Raw genomic sequence first — 18,479 nt, 5'->3', positions numbered from 1 at the left:
TTTGTACAAAGTGTTGACCTCATTTGTAACTGTATAGAAGGCTTGGTAATCTATTATTTTCTTGACACCATGTGTTGAAAACACACTTTCATATTGATCCCTTAATATGATTTTATTGAAGTAATTCACTTCAGTACCCTTTTCATCTGTTAGTGATTCAATATTTTGAGTATTTTTCAGGAACTGTTTGGCATACCCTATCTGTAGAAATAACCAGGATTTATTTTGATCTTATCCATTGCCTATTTGTTCAACAGATAGAGCTTCCTCTTCCAGCTCTTTTAGCAGGGTTACCTTTGATTTCCAAGTTTTCTGGTATATTTTTATCCAGTTTATTTCTCCTTCTCATGAGGATTTCATGCTTTCTAATAGACAAGCTACATTTTTGTTTTTGTGCCCTCTTTATAGGAATATACTTTTCACACAGATCTTCCAGTTTTTATTAATGTATTAAAATTACAACCTGGATTATTACTCCCCCGGCCAATTATTCCAGTCAACTGCAGCCAATAAGTCATTTAGAACACTCCAGTTAGCTCTAGGAAAGTTGTGGATGGGGTGAAAGAGAGGAATATGAATTAGACAGATAAGTCACCGCGAACGAATGATGGACAATGGAGCAAACTTTTTATTGAGTGGACGCCGCGAGATGGAAAGCTTGCAAAAAAGGATACCAGACAGAAGGTAGAGAGACGAGATAGAGAAGTTCGCAGAAGTGATGCGGCAGAGGTTTGCGCAGTCGTGCGACTCATGAAATATAGTTTGGGAGAGGTCTTTGTTCAGCAGTGGACTCAAAATGGGTGATTGACTACGAAAGGCTGGAATTTTATGAAGATTTTTTTTTATATATAATTAATTGATAAACCAGAAACCTGGGAGAAATAATAAGTATGTCAAAACAGAATGTAAAATAAAATAAATTCCATCAAGAAAGAAAAGAAATTAAGAGAATAAGAAAGACAGGAATATTGAAGGACCGAGATGAAGGCTTGGCTTCGAACTTGAAGTTCGCGAGATTATATTGTTTTAGTTATGTTTTTGGTTGCGCTTCTCGCTCTGCATTTATTTCGCACGGTGTTTATGTTTTCAAATCTCAAAACACTATTTGTCATTTCGCCTGGAAATTAGTGAAAGGAAATTGAAGCAGTGTCCAACAGTAAAAGAAGCAATGAGGCATGTACTAAATATTCGTTCAAACATCATTTAACAAAGTCTAGTCAATTAAATGTATTGCACAATCAGAACGAAAGTAGTTACAATATTTAATTCATGAAAAAAAAACTTTAGTTAGGTAGCCTACACTAAGAAGGAATATAGTATAGGTCTTAGATAACCCTGCTTTAAGTGAATGCACAACAGTAACAGAATATATGTTAGAGATGATTTCAAAGTTAGGGAATAGCAATAGGAATGCAATACAAAATTGCTTACTCATAGACATATTTATTCTAACAGTTGCCCACAGACACAGTTGGGGCTTGATTTTTTTTTTTTTATCAAAATTCATTATCTTGCTCCGTAATACAATGTACATATTTATCACTCAGAATTTCCAGTTCTAGATCGTGGCATCGCTGTAATAGGAATGTTTTTAGTCCTTGTTCAATTTATCTGGGGTCTTAAAGTGGCAAGAGCACATTTCACAAATATTTTTTTATCATTTAATTGGACTGTTGTTTAAATATTCAATGTTGATCTGGGGTCATACTAAATGCTGTCCAGAGCCGTCCAATTCTAAATTAAGCCATCTTTTTTCATGATAATGCCTTTAAATGGTGTATTCTTCAATTTACAGCAAGTACAGTATACCTAATTTAAGCGAGTTTGGTTGAAGATGTAGCAGCTTCGTCAGTTGATTTTTCAAACATTATCGGGTTGGACGAGGAGAAGGCACTTACGAAAGCACTCCAGAGCCGTCCAATTCTAATTTAAGCCATCTTTTTTCATCATAATGCCTTTAAATGGTGTATTCTTCAATTTACAGCAAGGATACCTAATTTCAGCTAGCTTGGTTGAAGATTGATAAAGTTATCTGCACTGATACCAAAGACCAGCTTACCATCCAACTCAACTGTTGGCGGGCTGGACGAATCATAGCTGTGGTTGGTAATTTTGCAGAGGATAAAAACGTAACTTCTCTTTGATCAAATTACATGGAAACCACACATTATAAAGAAAATAGGTCAAATAATGCAACCATATTTTAATTTTTTATATAAAATTGTGCATTTGAGCAAAAACCGTCCTTGTTCGGGTTTTGTCGGTATTTAGTGAGTCGGACGGTATGCGCAGCTGTGGTGGGTAATTTTGCAGAGGCTAGAAACGTGACTTCTCTTTGATCAAATTACATCTAAGTCACACATTTTAAAGAAAATATGTCAAATAATGCAACCATATATACAGAATTGTGCATTTGAGCAAAAACAGTCCTTGTTTGGGTTTTGTTGGTTTTGTCGGTAATTAGTGAGACCCCCGACAGTTGAGTTGGATGGTAAGCTGGTCTTTGGTATTGGCGCAGATAACTTTATTAATCTTCAACCAAACTTGCTGAAATTAGGTATACTTGCTGTAAATTGAAGAATACACCATTTAAAGGCATTGTGATGAAAAAAGATGGCTTAATTTAAAATTGGATGGCTTTGGTCGGCTCTGGACGGTATATAGATATATTTTCAACTATTACATATGTCAAATGTTCAAGTAAGTTATGTCAATATTTCTAATACTTGGTTTTGCAGATCACATTTTAGAATTGTCAATTGAAGAGACAATGGATACGAGTCTGGTTTTTATTGGCAACCAGTGGAGAAATTAAATCAGAAGTTTTCTGTTATATTAATTTTTTCTAAGTTATGCAGTTGTATTCACTATAATTTGTATATTTTTGGAAGGTTATAATGAAGGCAGTGGTGAAGAGTCTAGGGGACTGATGATGGGTATTTGTACCTAGGTACAAGCACAAAATTTTAGAATTTGGTTTAACCCTTAAATTCTTGTTGCAAATTAAAGACCATTTCATTTGAAAAAAAATGCTCTTTAAATTTTTAATAGCTTGAAAAATAAGGGAGATACACTGTTGTGGGTGCATTGTTTTCCTAGTCATTTCTTTTGACCTACAGTCAACTCCCCGTTAATGTGAGGGTTACGTTCCTGGAGATGTCGTGTTAACGGAAAATAATTTCTCCATAAGAAATAATGGTAATAGTGGGGGTTACTTTCCTGGACAATAGGAAAGTCTGTCTATTTTTGGGATTTTATTACTAAAAATCCTGGACAAATACACTATTAATAAATTTGAAGGTTACAGAAACAATAAAAACACGCATTCTTACTATATTGGTATTTATTTCTTGTGCATGTAAACATTATGACGCATCACTACCATCACTGTCGCTTGCTGTGCTCCCGTCCCAGCCTCACTCCCCTCTCCTTCCTCACCCCGCTCTGCCTCCTCACTCTGTTCTCCCTCCTCGCCTCGCTCTGCCTCCTCACTTCCCTCTTCCTTGACTGTCTTTTTTTTTTAAAGAAATGGTGGAGTTTCGTCTGCGTCGTCTTTTTCTTCTTTTGATCTAACATCACTTTGTAACGGTTCAGCTCAGACATAACTTTTCTGGCCACTGTTGTACTTATGTTAATATTTGGATTTTGGCTGTCTCATCTACGAGTATATTAAAAATCTGCTTGGAAGTGTAGCCACCTTCTTCGATGATGGTCTTGAGGGTAGCCGGATACGTTTTGGTTGCTTCCACATCGGCCGATGCAGCTTCCCCAGTAATTTTGAGATTGTGGAAGCCATATCGTTTCTTGAACCTGGAGAACCACCAAGAACTGGCGTTGAAGGTCTTGGCTTTGTCTCTGTCTTCTTTATTCTCGCCTTGCACATCCTGGTAGAGACTTAAAGCTTTAGCTTGTATGATGGCCATGCTGATAGGGACATTATGCTTGTTTTGGTTTTGGATCAATTGTGCCAATAACTTCTCCATCCTCTCCATCTCCATGGATCTTTCTCGGGAATATTGTGAAGAGGAGGCTGATGTACCAGCAACAGAACTGGCTCTGATCTTGTCAGCATTCGCCCTGATGGTCCGCAAAGTGTTCTCATTCAGTCCGGTAGCATGAAAAATAACAGAAGTTCTTTCATCCCGATCATAACGATCCAACACTTCTAACTTCTTTTCTATGGTCACAAGTTTTCTTGAACTCTTTGCTGCACTCTCCTTTGGGGTACCAGGACGCTTGGGTGCCATAGTACACAAATTTATGTAACACAAAACTGATAAAATTGTTTATGAGTTCCACACACTGTGAGAGCTGGCTTCACATTGAGGACAAGAGGTAGAGAGCGGGAGTGGCGGAGTCAGAGTATCTCTCCTGCGCTCTGGCGGCGAGATATTCAACTACAGTAGGCTGGGAATTCAACTCGCGTAACATCGGACATTTCGTGTTATCAGAATACAGGTAAACGTCGACTTACGATGGCCGCGACTTACGATTGTTCGACTTTACGATGACGACGACGACGACGACGATATGATAATTTAACCCCTTCCATACGGTGCCGCACACGTAGGCGTCATGAGGAGCAAGTGGATTCGCGACTCTGCCATATCGGCGTCTTGATTATATTTATTGTAGTCGCCAGTGTTTTTACATTCTATCATATGTGCCTTGTATACCATTGTCTGTGGTTTTCAAAATTCGAGGGTGAAAGAGAGAACGATCGATATAAGCGGTGACTATATTTTATGATGCGAGTATTATTACGTCACGTCGTACGGCTGGCATTGGCTGCTGCCCGCGAGATTTAAGTACCGTACTGAAAATACATATTATAGTGTTTGAATATGGTAAAAAGGATAAAAATAATTAAATAAACTACTGTACATGTTTAATAGGCTATATTCAGTATCTCTGGTGGTTAATATACAGGTAGGCTAGGTACAGTGACCACGGAACAGAGTGGGGATCGACTTACGATGAGATCGTCTTACGATGGCTCTATCGAAACCTAATGCCATCGTAAGTCGACGTTTACCTGTATATAATAATAAATTTTAAGTCGTGTAAGATCGAAATCGTGTTAACAGAACTCGTGTTAACAGGGAGTTGACTATATTTGAATAGGTATGGCTCAGTTTGAATGCTAACAGTGTTCAGTGCGTGTGCAGGATTTTCAAGTTGTCTTGCTGTTCTCCAAGTGTATTTAAATGTGAATTTTGATTTTAGCTGTGGCAAATTATTTGTCCGAGTGGAAATCTAAAGGTAAGGAATCAATATATGAACTTTTAAATGTGATATTCATGTTTTTTAGCCTCTTTTCTCCTGAATATGAGCAACTTTGAAATCAATGGTGATGACATGGCTGTGCATTTGCTGCCGAAAAATGCCTACTCGACATATCAAGATTCTCTATTACTCTTGCTTGTTTACACATGTCAGAGATACTACTAGTTGTAGTAGTCATAGTATGTAGAGGGTGTTGTTGACAAATAGTACTTAAATCTTTATGGTATGAATTTTGACCCATAAAATCTTCACATGCCAAGTTGCATGTCAGTTGGGCCTGCAGTTTGGATTTTATGGGTGATTATCTCTAAACTGAAAATAATTGCCATGGCAACATGAAAGGTGTTAGTAAGAAAAGTTTAAAAGGAAGGCATTACATTGTTTTTGACATGTTCAGGTGATTTGTTAATCCATAAAATCTTCACATGCCAAGTTCCATGTCAGTTGGGGCAATGGTTTGGATTTTATTGATGATTATCTCTAAATTGACAATAGTTGGCATGGCAGCATGATAGGTGTTAGTAAGACTAGTATAAAAGGAAGGTCTTATATTGTTTTTGATATGTTCAGGTGATTTGTTGACCCATAAAACATTCACATGCCAAATAGAATGTCACATGGGCCAGGGATTTGGATTTGGATTTTATTGATGATTATCTCTAAATTGAAAATAGTTGCCATGGCAACATGATAGTTGTTAATAAGAATAGTATAAAAGGAAGGTCCTACATTGTTTCTGACATGCTCAGGTGATTTTTTGACCCATAAAACCTTCACATGCCAAGTTGAATGTCAATTGGGCCAGAGGTTTAGGTTTTATTGATGATTATCTCTAAATTGACAATAGTTTCCATGGCAGCATGATAGGTGTTAGTAAGAATAGTATAAAGGGAAGGTCCTACATTATTTTTGACATGCTCAGGTGATTTGTTGACCCATAAAACCTTTACATGCCAAGTTGCATGTCAGTTGGGCCAGTGGTTTGGATTTTATGAATGATTATCTCTAAATTGACAATAGTTGCCATGTCAACATGATAAGTGTTAGTAAGAGTAGTATAAAAGGAAGGTCCTACATTGTTTTAGACATGCTCAGGTGTTTTGTTGACCCATAAAACCTACACATGCCAAGTTGCATGTCAGGTGGGCCAGGGGTTTGGATTTTACGGATGATTGTCTCTAAATTGATAATATTGTAGTTGCCATGGCAATATGAAAGGTGTCAGTAAGAATAGTATAAAAGAAAGGTCCTACATTGTTTTTGACATACTCAGATGATTTATTGACCAATAAAACCTTCACATGCCAAGCTGTATGTCAATTGGGCCAGCAGTTTGGATTTATTGATGATTATCTGTAAATCAATAACTTAATTGTTGTCATTAAAATGCAAATTTGGTATGATGAAGATGTCCCGCATTGCTTGTTGACATGCTCAGGTGAATTGTTGACCCATAAAACCTTCATATGGCAAGTTGCATTTAAATTGATTAATGATCATCTCTAAATAAACAACATAATAGTTGCCATGAAAAGGCAAATTTGGTATGATAGAGATGTTCCACATTATTTTTGACATACTCAGGTGATTTATTGATCCATAAAACCCAGGTAATCCAAATTTCAATAAAATTTGACCAGTGGTTTAGAGTTTAAGTGTACTTTTTTACCAAAATCTTTACAAATTACCACCCTATTTCCTCTTTTGTTTTAGTAAAGTCTAGCCAAAAATTGAGGTTAAAAAAAAATGTATCTCCCTTATTTTTCAAGCAACTTAAAAATCTTAAAAAGTATTTTGTTTCTAATGAAATTGTCTTTCACATGCAATTTTTTTTTTTTTTTTTTTTCCCTGTACCTATCTATTCTGAATTTTTGGCTAGACTACCATAACAAAGTGTGAGAATAAAGGGTGGTAATTTGTAAAGATTTTGCCAAAGAAATACACAAACTACCACTGGTCCAGTTTTAATGAAATTTAGAATTCATGGGTTTTATGGGTCAACAAATCACCTGGGCATGTCAAAAACAACATGGAACGTCTGCATCATACCATTTGTATTTCCATGGCAAAGATTAAGTTGTCAATTTAGAGATAATCATCCATAAAATCCAAACCACTGGCCCCATTGACATGCCACTAGGCATGTGAAGGTTTTATGGGTCAGCAAATCACCTGAGCATTTCAAAAACAATGTAGGACATCTTCATAATTCCAAATTCGCATTTTAATGGCAACAATTAAGTTGTTGATTTAGAGATAATCATCAATAAAATCCAAACTGCTCCCCCAATTGGCATGCAACTTTGCATGTGAAGGTTTTATAGGTCAACAAATCACCTGAGCATGTCAAAAACAATGCAGGACCTTCCTTTTATAATGTTCTTACTGACACCTATCATGTTGCCATGGCAACTATTGTCAATTTAGAGATAATCCTCCATAAAATCCAAAACCCTGGCCCAATGGAAATGCAAATTGGTCTGTGGAGTTTTTATGAGTCAACAAATCACCTGAGCATACAGTCAACAAGGAAAGGCGGAAGAGAATCAAAGATGGGAAGGCCGTCATGTTTGACAAATACCAACCTGCTTTTGATGATTTCATGGACCAAATACATGGACATGGTCCATGACATAGAATACTGACCATATCATTAATAGTTATTTCATATACTTGCTAGCATAGTCATAGCTGGCTGTGTAATAGGCATAGCATAGCCTGTCCAACAACTTAAAACTCATACCATAACAATATAAATATTATTTTTGAATAACACCCTCAACAACTACTATTAGTAGTATCTCCAACATGTCATGTGTAAACAAATAAGACTAAGTATCAGAGGAAATCAGTGTGTCAAATAGGCATGTCCAGCATCAAGGCACAGCTATTGCATTACCAATGATCTTAAAGTTGTTAATTTCTGGGAGAAATAGGCTAAAAAACATGAATATCACATTGAAATATTCAGAAAACTAATTTGCCATGGCTAGTAACCAAATTTGTATATATATATATATATATATGTATATATATATATATATATTTTTTAAAGAACTGGGCATATACTTGCTGAACATCAAGACAATTTAAAAATCCTGCACATGCATTCAAACAGAGGCATACCCATTCAAATGGGTTGCAAAAGATGGCGGTGTAAACATTACATCCGCGATGGTGGCACCGTCTGTGGATTCGTGCATACCTATAAGATGGTCCAGTGAGAAGGATGACAGTTGTTTCCTTGCCACTGTCTTCATACTCCATTACCTTTTGCATTTCCATTTAGAGGTGGAACCTGAAGAGGCTGACACTTTGTGGACTAGGCCCAGGGTCTCTCTTTATTAACTTCATCTGTATTTCCTCAGACTTTGAATACTTAACTTTGAATAGTTAACAGTTAGTGACATTGAAATAGCCCAACACTGATACAATACTGACATCAGTTCACCTCCTTACAGTTGAAGTCTACTACTAGGTTTATATTATTACATTGTTCATTCAGAGTATATAATAGAAAATTAGTTTAATACACCATTTTTTATTACTGTGTGTGTGTGTACAACACTGAATGGGTCCCAGTGATTAGAGATACATTTTAACAACCACAATGCACTTTAATTCTAAGCCATCAACATTGGATCTCCCGATGTTGATGGCTTAGAATTAAAGTGCATTGTAGTTGTTAATATATATATATATATATTTATATATATATATGTATATATGTATATATATATATATATATGTATATATATATATATATATTAGTAGGACTAGATTGCCAATTATCAAGGAGCTATGGTTGTCTGGCAAGATAGACCAAGGGCAATAGATTGATTGATTTTCAGGACTAGAAAGGGTTGCAAACCTACCAACCTAATGATATTGTTTACATATTTTGGTGTAGATAATGTCCAAACAGTTTAATTCACTCAAAAGGTAGTAACAGGACAAAATGGCATTTAATCAATTGGTGTGCCATTTCACTTCTAGTCTGCTCCACAGCCGCTCATGGTGAATGCAAAATTTGTAATGAGGAATACATTAGGTTTGACAAGATTAAGTTGTCATATAAAAATAAAGATTTTTCATTATGACTGTAATGAAGGTAATTTATAGCTGGATATACTGCCCAGCCATAAAGTATTGGCCTTTTTCAGGAAGCTACATTTGAAGTAGTATGGTAGTGACATTTCTACAGGATATTCAGAGGTAAATATTGTATTATTGTAAGCTATGTTAGTATGCTAAGTTTTCATTGATTATCATATCCCTCTTTTATAGTAGCAGCACAGACAAAACAGAAATTAAATGGCGAGAATACGAGCGTGGCAGTTGGTATAGCTGGCGGCTGGGTAAGGTCGAGGAGGACGAGATTGTCACACCACAGAGCATTCTAAAGTAAGAATTGAGATTTTTTTTTTCCTTCTTCTTCCTTGAGTGATCAATCAACCTGTCTCCTCTTGTCTTTCTTGCAGAAACCCATACACAAAAGTGCATGGGCTAGTCCACAAGTCACTCAAGGAAGATATATTGTGTTGTCTAACGATTAGTGGTGTGGGGTATTGTAATATGAGGTGTTCTGTCCTCTGTGTGGTGGTTGGATCTAGGGCAGTTTGAATCTGGTATTTACCTAGTTTTACCTAGTTGTAATATATGGGAGGGGAGCTATGCTCGTGGTGACCCGTCTTTGTATCTCTCCGCATCAAGTTTTATCTTAAAATCTTGTATAGTGTTAGCACATACTGTTTTGTTGTCTAATTTGTTCCATGTATTTATCGCTCTGTGTGGGAAACTGTTCCTTTTCAAGTTTTTTCTATAACTATCCTTTTTCAATTTTTTTCCGTGTCCTCTTGTTTTACCGTTGTCCCACATTAATAGGTCGTTCCTGTCTAAAACTTCCATTCCTTTCATTATTCTGTAGATAGTTAGCAAATCTCCTCTTTCTCTTCTTTGTTCCAGAGTTGGTAGGTTAAATTTGGATAGTCTTTGCTCATATGTTAGTTCGGCGAGTGTCGGTGCTAGTTTTGTTGTCGCTCTTTGTAATCTTTCTAGTTTCTTAATATTCTTTTTGGTACTGGGTGTCCAAAGTGATGCTGCGTACTCGAGTTTTGGTCTTATTAGTGTAGTAAGTATTTTCCTTATCATTTCTTCGTCCATATAGGTAAATGCCACTTTGATTGCTCTCAATAAGTTGTAGGTTTCTCCGAACATCTTGTTTATATGCTTATCTGGTTTCATGTCCTTTCCAATCATCACTCCAAGATCTTTTTCATAGTTTGTTTTATTCATTTTTTCTTCCCCAATTCTGTAATCTTTTGATATTCTATTTTTACATGCCTGTTTTGTGTTGGTTTTATTTCAATGCTGATAATGTTCCAAGTGCAAACATGCCAGAGCCAGTTATTATTTGAAGAAGTGGCTATGAAAGATAGATGGAGTGTGTATTTCAAGGAGCTGTAGAATGTAGGGGAGGGAATAGGGAGGCCTTAAGGTAGCTGGAGATGCTAGGAGAGTGATAAGGCAAAAGAGGAGGGAAGGTCACTGTAAATGAAGCTGCTGACCCTGGTGTGGAAGTGTTGTGTCTTACTGCATTGCTTCTGACCTGGGCTTTGGACAAGAGACAGGAATGTCCCTTCATCCATGTGGACCAAGGATGAGAGGGAAACAGATGGGTCATCATGGGTGGGGGTTGATGCATGCCTTGGCTGTCCACCTCCCTTATAAAGGGGAAAAAGGCCTTGGTGTATAGATAGATAGATAGATAGCAAAAGAGGAGATATAGATAATATCACTGAACAAAATGAAAGCTATAAAAGCATTTGGGTTGAATGGTTGTTTTGTAGAAGGTATGGAAAAGGATGGCCATCTGACAACTGGTGACTACTCCCCTCATTATGCTAGCCAGTGACATGAATATACAGTAGAACCCTGTTTATTTGGCAAGCTCAGGGGAAAGAGGGTGCTGGATAGAGCATTTTGCCGTTGTTTTGAAAGATATTCTTATAAACACATGACAACAAAAGAAATATGAAAAACATTCACACATTTGTATTCACCAATCCAGATTGTAGAAGGCTTGAATATTGTATTTATTATAGAAGGCATTGTAGGCTATATTATTAAAGGCATTGTAGTTAAAAGCAAGTTCAAGGTCAAGGCAGTTTATTTACGTAATTCCCGGCCCTTTGCGTCAACTTAAACTGTATTATTTTAAAACTGATTAAGTGTATAGTTTATCTTTGAACTCCATAAGCCTAAAGTTCTTTTGTTGTGTTTTACATGGGGGTGGAACATCAGGTAAGTCATCTTCAGACTCAAACCCAATGAAGTCGATAAGAGGCTGCCTTTGGCTCACATGGAGGGCCTGGCTGTGGCTCATGTGAAGAGCGTGGCTGTGGCTCATATGAATGGGCAACCTGGCAACCCTGCTATTAGGGTGCCAATAGCCATCTAAGGCAACTTTTGAAAATTGTGATTTTTTCACCTACTTTGGTGGAATTCTCTATTGCGTTGACACTATTATGTGCAAAGTTTAAGGAGGACTGGTTAATATTTAGTGGTGGTGGAATGACTAAAATTTTCTATTCTTCCCACAGGTCATGGCTACCTGAAAAAAAGTGAGATTTGGTTAGTAGGACATAGCATCGTGTGCATAACCGGTGCCAAGCTCCCAAGCTGAGGAGATGCACTCCGCCGCTTTTTCTTTTATCACAAAGATAAAAAGAAAACCATTCCTGACACCGCTGCGTAGGTGGCCAAGGAAGTTTTGGACTTCTGGCTCCGAGCCCGGATTCCGGTGATGGCAGATTCGAGCATTAGGAGAACGATCGTTTACCTTTTTAAAGAGTGAAAGGTACTGCAGATAAGCAAGCGGAAAACAGGAGTCAAGCCCCGGGAGAAGCAGAAGGCGTTTGAAGAGTCTCCCGGACCTTCTGAACATCGCCCACGGTGATGTGCTTACCCTGATGATCATCAAGGATGACAAAGACTTCCTCATGGTGCAGCAGGAGAAGGAGAGACGAGGTTCCATGGCGGGGCATGACAAGAAGTTGGAAGCTGGGGTCCATCGACGAGAGACAACTGCTGCACGTGGTGGATGCGAATGGTCGCTGATGGCAGAGGAGACTGTGGAACTGGAGTCCTCCTTGTCCTCATCCTCCAGTCCAGTCCGCCCCTCCTCGACCTCCTCATCTGGTGACGAAGGAGCCTCATCGCCCAAGCAAGTGAGAATGTGGGTTACCAAGATGGTCATGTCCCCTGATCTAGTCGGCGTGCTGGATTGGACGGGGGTCAGCAGCCATCAGGATCTTCGAATTGTAGCCACAACGGCAAGTAGCTTGGGCCATGACGCCCAAGAACTCGTCCTTAACCCAAAGTCCATCCGAAAGGCAAGAGCCAAGTACTGGGCGTTGCTGGCGGGAGAAATCAAGGAGGCATTCATTCCACAGACTCCCCTCACCATCCACTGGGACAATAAAATCGTCTTTCAAGATGACGGATCTTGGGCCGACCAGCTCGCCATCATTGTCACCGATAAAGGTGTGGAGAAACTCATGGGTGTTCCAAAGCTGTGTGCTGGGACAGGCAAGGCTGCTGCCACAGCTGTCTTTGAGTGTCTGGAAGACTGGGGAATCAGTAATTGCATCATAGGGATGTGCTTCAATACCAGTGCAAACACTAGCAATATCAACGGAGCCTGCACCTTACTGCAGGAAAAGATGGAGCGACCCCTATTCTTGTTCACCTATTATCACCACATGCATGAACTTCTAGTTGAAAAGGCTTTTGCCTCGTACTTGGGACCCTCTTCTGGCTCTGAGATCAGCCTATTTTTGCGATTCAAGGAGTACTGGCAGTTCATCAATCATTCGGAAATCCAGCCTCTTTCTGACCTCCCTAAGACCTTGGCTGCCAAGATGGAAGCCATCATCGAATCCCTGAATACCAACATGATCCAGAAGCAGCCATGAGACGACTACAGGGAACTGGTGGAGCTCACCATCGCCTTCCTTGGAGGTGCTCTTCCCAAGATAATGATCCGGCACCCTGGTGCTCTCCACCAAGCACAGTGGATGGCACACATAATCTACTCCCTGAAGATGTTGCTGTTCAGAGAGCAGATCACCAGCTTGTTCATGCTGGGGAAGATCGCAGGCCTCAAGCACTTCTCCTTCTTCATCTCTGAGGTCTACGTCATCCGCTGGTTCGAGTCCGTGCTCCCCACCTACGCCCCGGCCAATGATCTACAACTCTGAAAGGACCTCCTGGGATACCATGATTCTTCTCTTGGAGAGGCATGCTTCAAAGTACTGAACCATCATTTCTGGTATCTGAGTGAACACCTGATCGGCCTGTCCCTCTTCGACCCGCGGCTCTGTCCTTCTACCAAACAAATCGTTGCCCAAGCCATCCTGTACTGAGAAGGAGCAGAGAAAGCCCCCAAATGAATCAACATTCCAGAAGAGAGTGTAACAACAGCAATGCTGTCTTCATTTGGCTCTAAGAGATCTCGATGCCTCCTGGATATTCTCGGTATCTTGCCAGACTTCCTTTCCACAAATCTGTGGAAGTGGGAAGAGAAGACATTTGGTGATGCCTGCTGCCTCATACAAGGAATATGTGTGGCCAACAACACGGCAGAGCAAAGGGTGGCTTTGATGCAAGCGTTCAATCTTTGCCTGACAAAAGACGAGGAACAGCACCAATTCCTCCAGGTCATTTAAGACCACTGCCGCTGCCAGCCCAGCACCTCTTCCAAGGAGACCCTTCCCTGGCCAGCATGGCGACAATGAGTGGGGTGGTCTCCCATGATGCCCCTGCCACCGAGGGGCTAATACTGTGTGTGGGCAGTGCAGGGGGACCAGCAGGCTGCTGAGGGTAGGAAAATTTTGCCAAAAAAGGGCAGAATATTGCCCTGAAGCACTCAAAAAGATGACTTCCCTTACATAGCTGAAGGTGGAATTACAAAATCATCATCTGCCACCATAAATATCACCCAACCATGCTGAAAATCTGCATGCAGTAGTTTCTCAGTATAATGCAGAATCCCAATAAAGTATGATAACAAAAAATCAAATTTTTTATGTTTATTGGCACCCTACCTGCTGTGTGTGAAAACAGTTTAACAGCCAGCATCACCTGGCAGCATGGGTGATTTAAACATACATGTTGGTACATTTTTTTTTTTTTTTCATTTTTTTTTTTTTTTTTACTATATTTTTAGCTGGTAAAATTTTGCCATTGTTTTGAGTGTGCCGCAGTTCAGAATACCAGATAAATGGGGTTCTACTGTACTTCCACTGATACAACATACAACAGTCTAATGTTTTCTCCTATATGGGAAATATCTGGGGATCATTGCTGGGCTACGGTGGGGCTGTGGATTTTCATTGAAACTGGAGGTAATAGTTACTACTACTACTATCTGTATACCAATGCCTCTTCTCACTTATAAGGGAGGTAGCCAGCTAAGGCATGCACTCATTCCAACCCATTCCACTTCTATCCACCACCAATTTGTTTCCCTCTCATCGTAGTTCCTCAAGGATGAAGGGTCATCCCGGTCTCTTGCCCACTGCCTGTGTCAGAAGCAATGTAGTAGGGCACTAAACTTTTGATTTTTAACCCCATGATTAACTCTTTTTCTGTGGTGATCACATTATCAAGACATCATTACAAGATTAAAAAAATTGCATTATTATTATGTCTATATTCATGATTTGATAGCATGCTCATGGGTCAATTTTCATCAGATGGGTACTTTTTCAGGTCAATAGAAAAGATAAAGACAAAAAAATACACACTGATTGCACATGTGAAAGGGTCGGAGGATTTGATTTATTTGCATCTCGTGATTGAGAAGAGAAGAAATGCAACAAGAAGGCTAGATAAAAAAATGATCAGAAGTCGATTTAAGGTGAGTCCTTTTTGTTTTGCTCACTTTAAATTTCCTTGACAGGAAAAACTTCACTGATGATATTTTGTTAAAATAAAAAAAAAAAATGTCAGCAACTGTTCCAACACATTATAAGAAACTGATGAATTGTGGCAGTAATCTCACTTCCCTGCTGACCAGTTTCTTGCGAGATATTTGTTTGATGCCACCTTAGTCAGTGTATTTGGGGGAACCCTACATATCTATAGGATACCCAGTGGCACATGCCGTTGTTATGGCAGTACCTTATATATCAATGAGGAATTTCCCTGTTTGGTATGAGGGATGTGCCAGTTAGCAGTGGATCCTGCGATTGTGTGTGTAAGCTACTCTTTGCCTTATCTTTTGTACAAAGCCTGGTCGATGTGTGTGACCCTGCTGAGATTTTCAGCTCTATTGACATATATCTTGTAGACTTTAAGATACTCAGGCCTATCCACCACATCAAGGTGTCAACTCTCTGATAGGATGAATTAACCATTGCCAAATAAACAAATGGAGGAAGACTATTACGTCTGGGCATATTTGTGTGCAGTGTAGATATGAGACAAATTGAAATGCACCAGAGGAAGGGAGAGGTATTGCATTGTATTCTTGGTGTTTTGTCCAGTCTGTCATGTCTAGGTAATTTCAGCAGACACCCAATTATGTTGCACTGGAATATCCTTTGGAGTTCTCTTGAAGAGGCATTTCAGTAGCATGTTGTCTTCTCCACTCGCATCCTTTCCTTCTGTTTTCCCTCTTCCTCTTCCCTTAGTTTCTCTTCTCTTTTCTTCTCTTTCTTTCTCTTTTCTATTACCTTCCCAACCCTTCCCTTTCCTTCTCTTTCCATCTCTTTTCCCTTTTTCATCCCTTCTTTCATCATCACCCTTCCTTTCTCTTTTCTTTCCTTCTTTCAACCTTTATCTTCTCTCCTTTTCTTTTCCCATCTTCCTGCCATACAGGCACTGATTGTATTGATTGTATAAGTTTTATGTAGCTAATATTTTAGAGAATATAGTGACTAGTCACATAGCATTCTTAGATTAGTGAAATTAGACTGATACCTCCCATATCTGAACCTCCATTAACTGAACCACTGTTTAAGATGTGGCAACATTCCCAATATGTCAGATTGCAACATTAGAAACTAGGATTCTGGATCTTGTCTGTGTTCTTTCTGTTTACTATACAAAGTCCACTTGTCAAAACGTAATGTCCATGTCTATCTGTCTATGTGTACAGTATATCTTTATGCTTTTCCTGCTCTATAACTTTGTTTCATGTCTGTTTTCCCTTTCAGGTGGCAATTTGTCATAGTGACAATATAATTTTTGCGCACCGGAAGTTGACCCAAGACTGTCAGCAAATCATCATGTCAATATGTCACTGCGAGGAATTGAATGTTTTGCGTTTGATGGGCAGTTATCCCAAGAACCTACTGGAACTACACAGAGGTGCCAAGCAGAAGGGGTTACTTGAAATGGAGGTACTTTAGTATAGTAGTTTTTGGACTCAATTGCAGTATGTAGACATTCTTAGAGATGCACATTATTATCATTATCAGGGATTGTAATATGTCACCATGTCTGTTCAGTCAATCTATTGCCCCAGGTCTCTCTTGTGGGCTTCAGATGAAAAAGAATATGAGGATGGTTTGGGCATATAGAAAGAATGAGTAAAGAACGATTTGCAAAATTAATGTGAAGGCATAGGTAAATGGAGTAAACTAGAGGGGTAGACTGGGAATGAGATGGATGGACAGGGTGAAAGGGGCTTTGGAAGCAAGAGATTCTGTCAACCAGGAACAGGAGAGGGCAAGAGAAAGGTGTGAGTGGAGAGTGGTTTTTAAAAGGGATATGTAACCCAAACAAGTTTCCTTTTGTTTGCTTTGTATTTTTTCATGGTCATTCCTGTCTCCCACCCACAGGGCAGTGGGTGGTGGGAGACAGGGGTGATGCTTCATCCACAAGGAACTAAGATGGAAGGAAAACAAATGGGTGATGGATGGGAGTGGGATAGGTAGAGGTGAGTGGGTGTGTATTGCCTGGCTACATCGTTTGTAAGGGGGGAAGAAACCTTTGGTATGTAGATAGAAAGATAGCTAAGAGAGGGTGATTGCCACGGATTGAAGTGAGAAGGGGGGGTAAACCAGCTTCTGTTGGGCCCTGCCATGGAGTTGCTGTGTCTTGCTGCATTGCCTCTGACCTGAGCAGTGGGTGGGGGGATGGGGGCATAGATGACCCATCATCTTGGAGGAACTGAGATGGGAAGGACACCGAATGAATATTAGAATGAGTGGGATTGGTGAAGGGTGGGTGTTAGCTTTGTTTTAGTCATCCCACTTATATTGGGGAAAGGGCCATTTAGTATATATGTATGTAAAATGTACCTTGGAAGAAGGAAAGTTTTAATTCACAAACTTCTTTTCAGAATATGAAATTTGAACATAATGTTCATAAGCAGCTGGAAGATATGCATCCCCTAGATGAAAACTACTTTCCGCTAAAGAGAAAAATGTGCCCTGAAGTTAAACATGCCAACAATGTATTGGGACCCAATCCCAAGCGAATTCCCCACCTGAAGAGGGCCACACTGAATTGTGCAAGTGTTCATTCTTCAGTTATAGATGGCTCATCCAGAGAGAACATAGAATATAGGTTTAAATTAATTTGTGTGGAGTTCCGAGCTGAATCAATATTTCATTTGTACCATAGTATCTGTGAACATGGTGTCACAGATGAGGTACCAGTGTGGCTTGCAGATTTGAGACAGTGTGGCACCACGCACAGACGAGTTTGTTATCAAGAGGAAAACTCATAGTTGTAAACTTTTTTTTTTTTTCTAAAGAACTGGAAAATAATTGGATTTGCTGTACATATAAGAATGAATGAGAACTTTGGTCTGTGCATTTGTCAGTTATCAATTTACTGGTGTGTAAATAGGTTTCATTTGTTTGATTTTAATTCTCAGATATAATATGTTACCCAGACTTATGTTTTTCTTTTCTCTCTCCTTTTTTCTTCTTTCATTTATAAAGCCAAAATGTCTTAAATATTTTTTCATTTTTTTCTTTCATTTATAAAATCAAAATGTCTTTAACATCATACATATACCAATGGCTTTTCCCCCCTTAGAAGTGAGGTAGCCAGAGTCAAAGACATAAATCCACTCCCACCCAATTCAACCCCACATACTCTCCCATTCACCACCTCTCCCTCCATCTATTTTTGGCTCTTCCTTGATGATGGGTCTTTCCTGCATTTCACCCACT

The 18,479-nt window shown here is 39.2% G+C and overlaps 1 protein-coding gene across 1 annotated transcript; it reads left to right on the top strand.

Moving 5' to 3' along the window:
* The first annotated feature begins 1,059 nt into the window (after positions 1-1,059).
* On the top strand, positions 1,060-18,197 carry LOC143017891 (uncharacterized). The gene is made up of 5 exons (XM_076172927.1): positions 1,060-1,173; positions 9,574-9,690; positions 15,061-15,208; positions 16,509-16,694; positions 17,639-18,197. Exons 1-5 carry the CDS (start codon positions 1,169-1,171, stop codon positions 18,026-18,028), a joined length of 846 nt encoding a protein of 281 aa, XP_076029042.1. The 5' UTR covers positions 1,060-1,168; the 3' UTR covers positions 18,029-18,197.
* The last annotated feature ends 282 nt before the right edge of the window (positions 18,198-18,479 follow it).

The sequence above is a fragment of the Oratosquilla oratoria genome, chromosome 33 (assembly GCF_046742065.1).
Source record: "Oratosquilla oratoria isolate Oo_2021 chromosome 33, ASM4674206v1, whole genome shotgun sequence".
Classification (NCBI taxonomy): domain Eukaryota; kingdom Metazoa; phylum Arthropoda; class Malacostraca; order Stomatopoda; family Squillidae; genus Oratosquilla; species Oratosquilla oratoria.
Note: the sequence above shows the minus strand (reverse complement) of the source record. Positions and strands in the feature narration are given on the sequence as shown.

Excerpts from the sequence above, each read along its gene's own strand:
- LOC143017891 (XM_076172927.1), top strand. Across the intron at positions 9,691-15,060 it reads ACACCACAGAGCATTCTAAA|GTCAATAGAAAAGATAAAGA; the intron begins GTAAGAATTGAG and ends GTACTTTTTCAG. Across the intron at positions 15,209-16,508 it reads TGATCAGAAGTCGATTTAAG|GTGGCAATTTGTCATAGTGA; the intron begins GTGAGTCCTTTT and ends TTTCCCTTTCAG.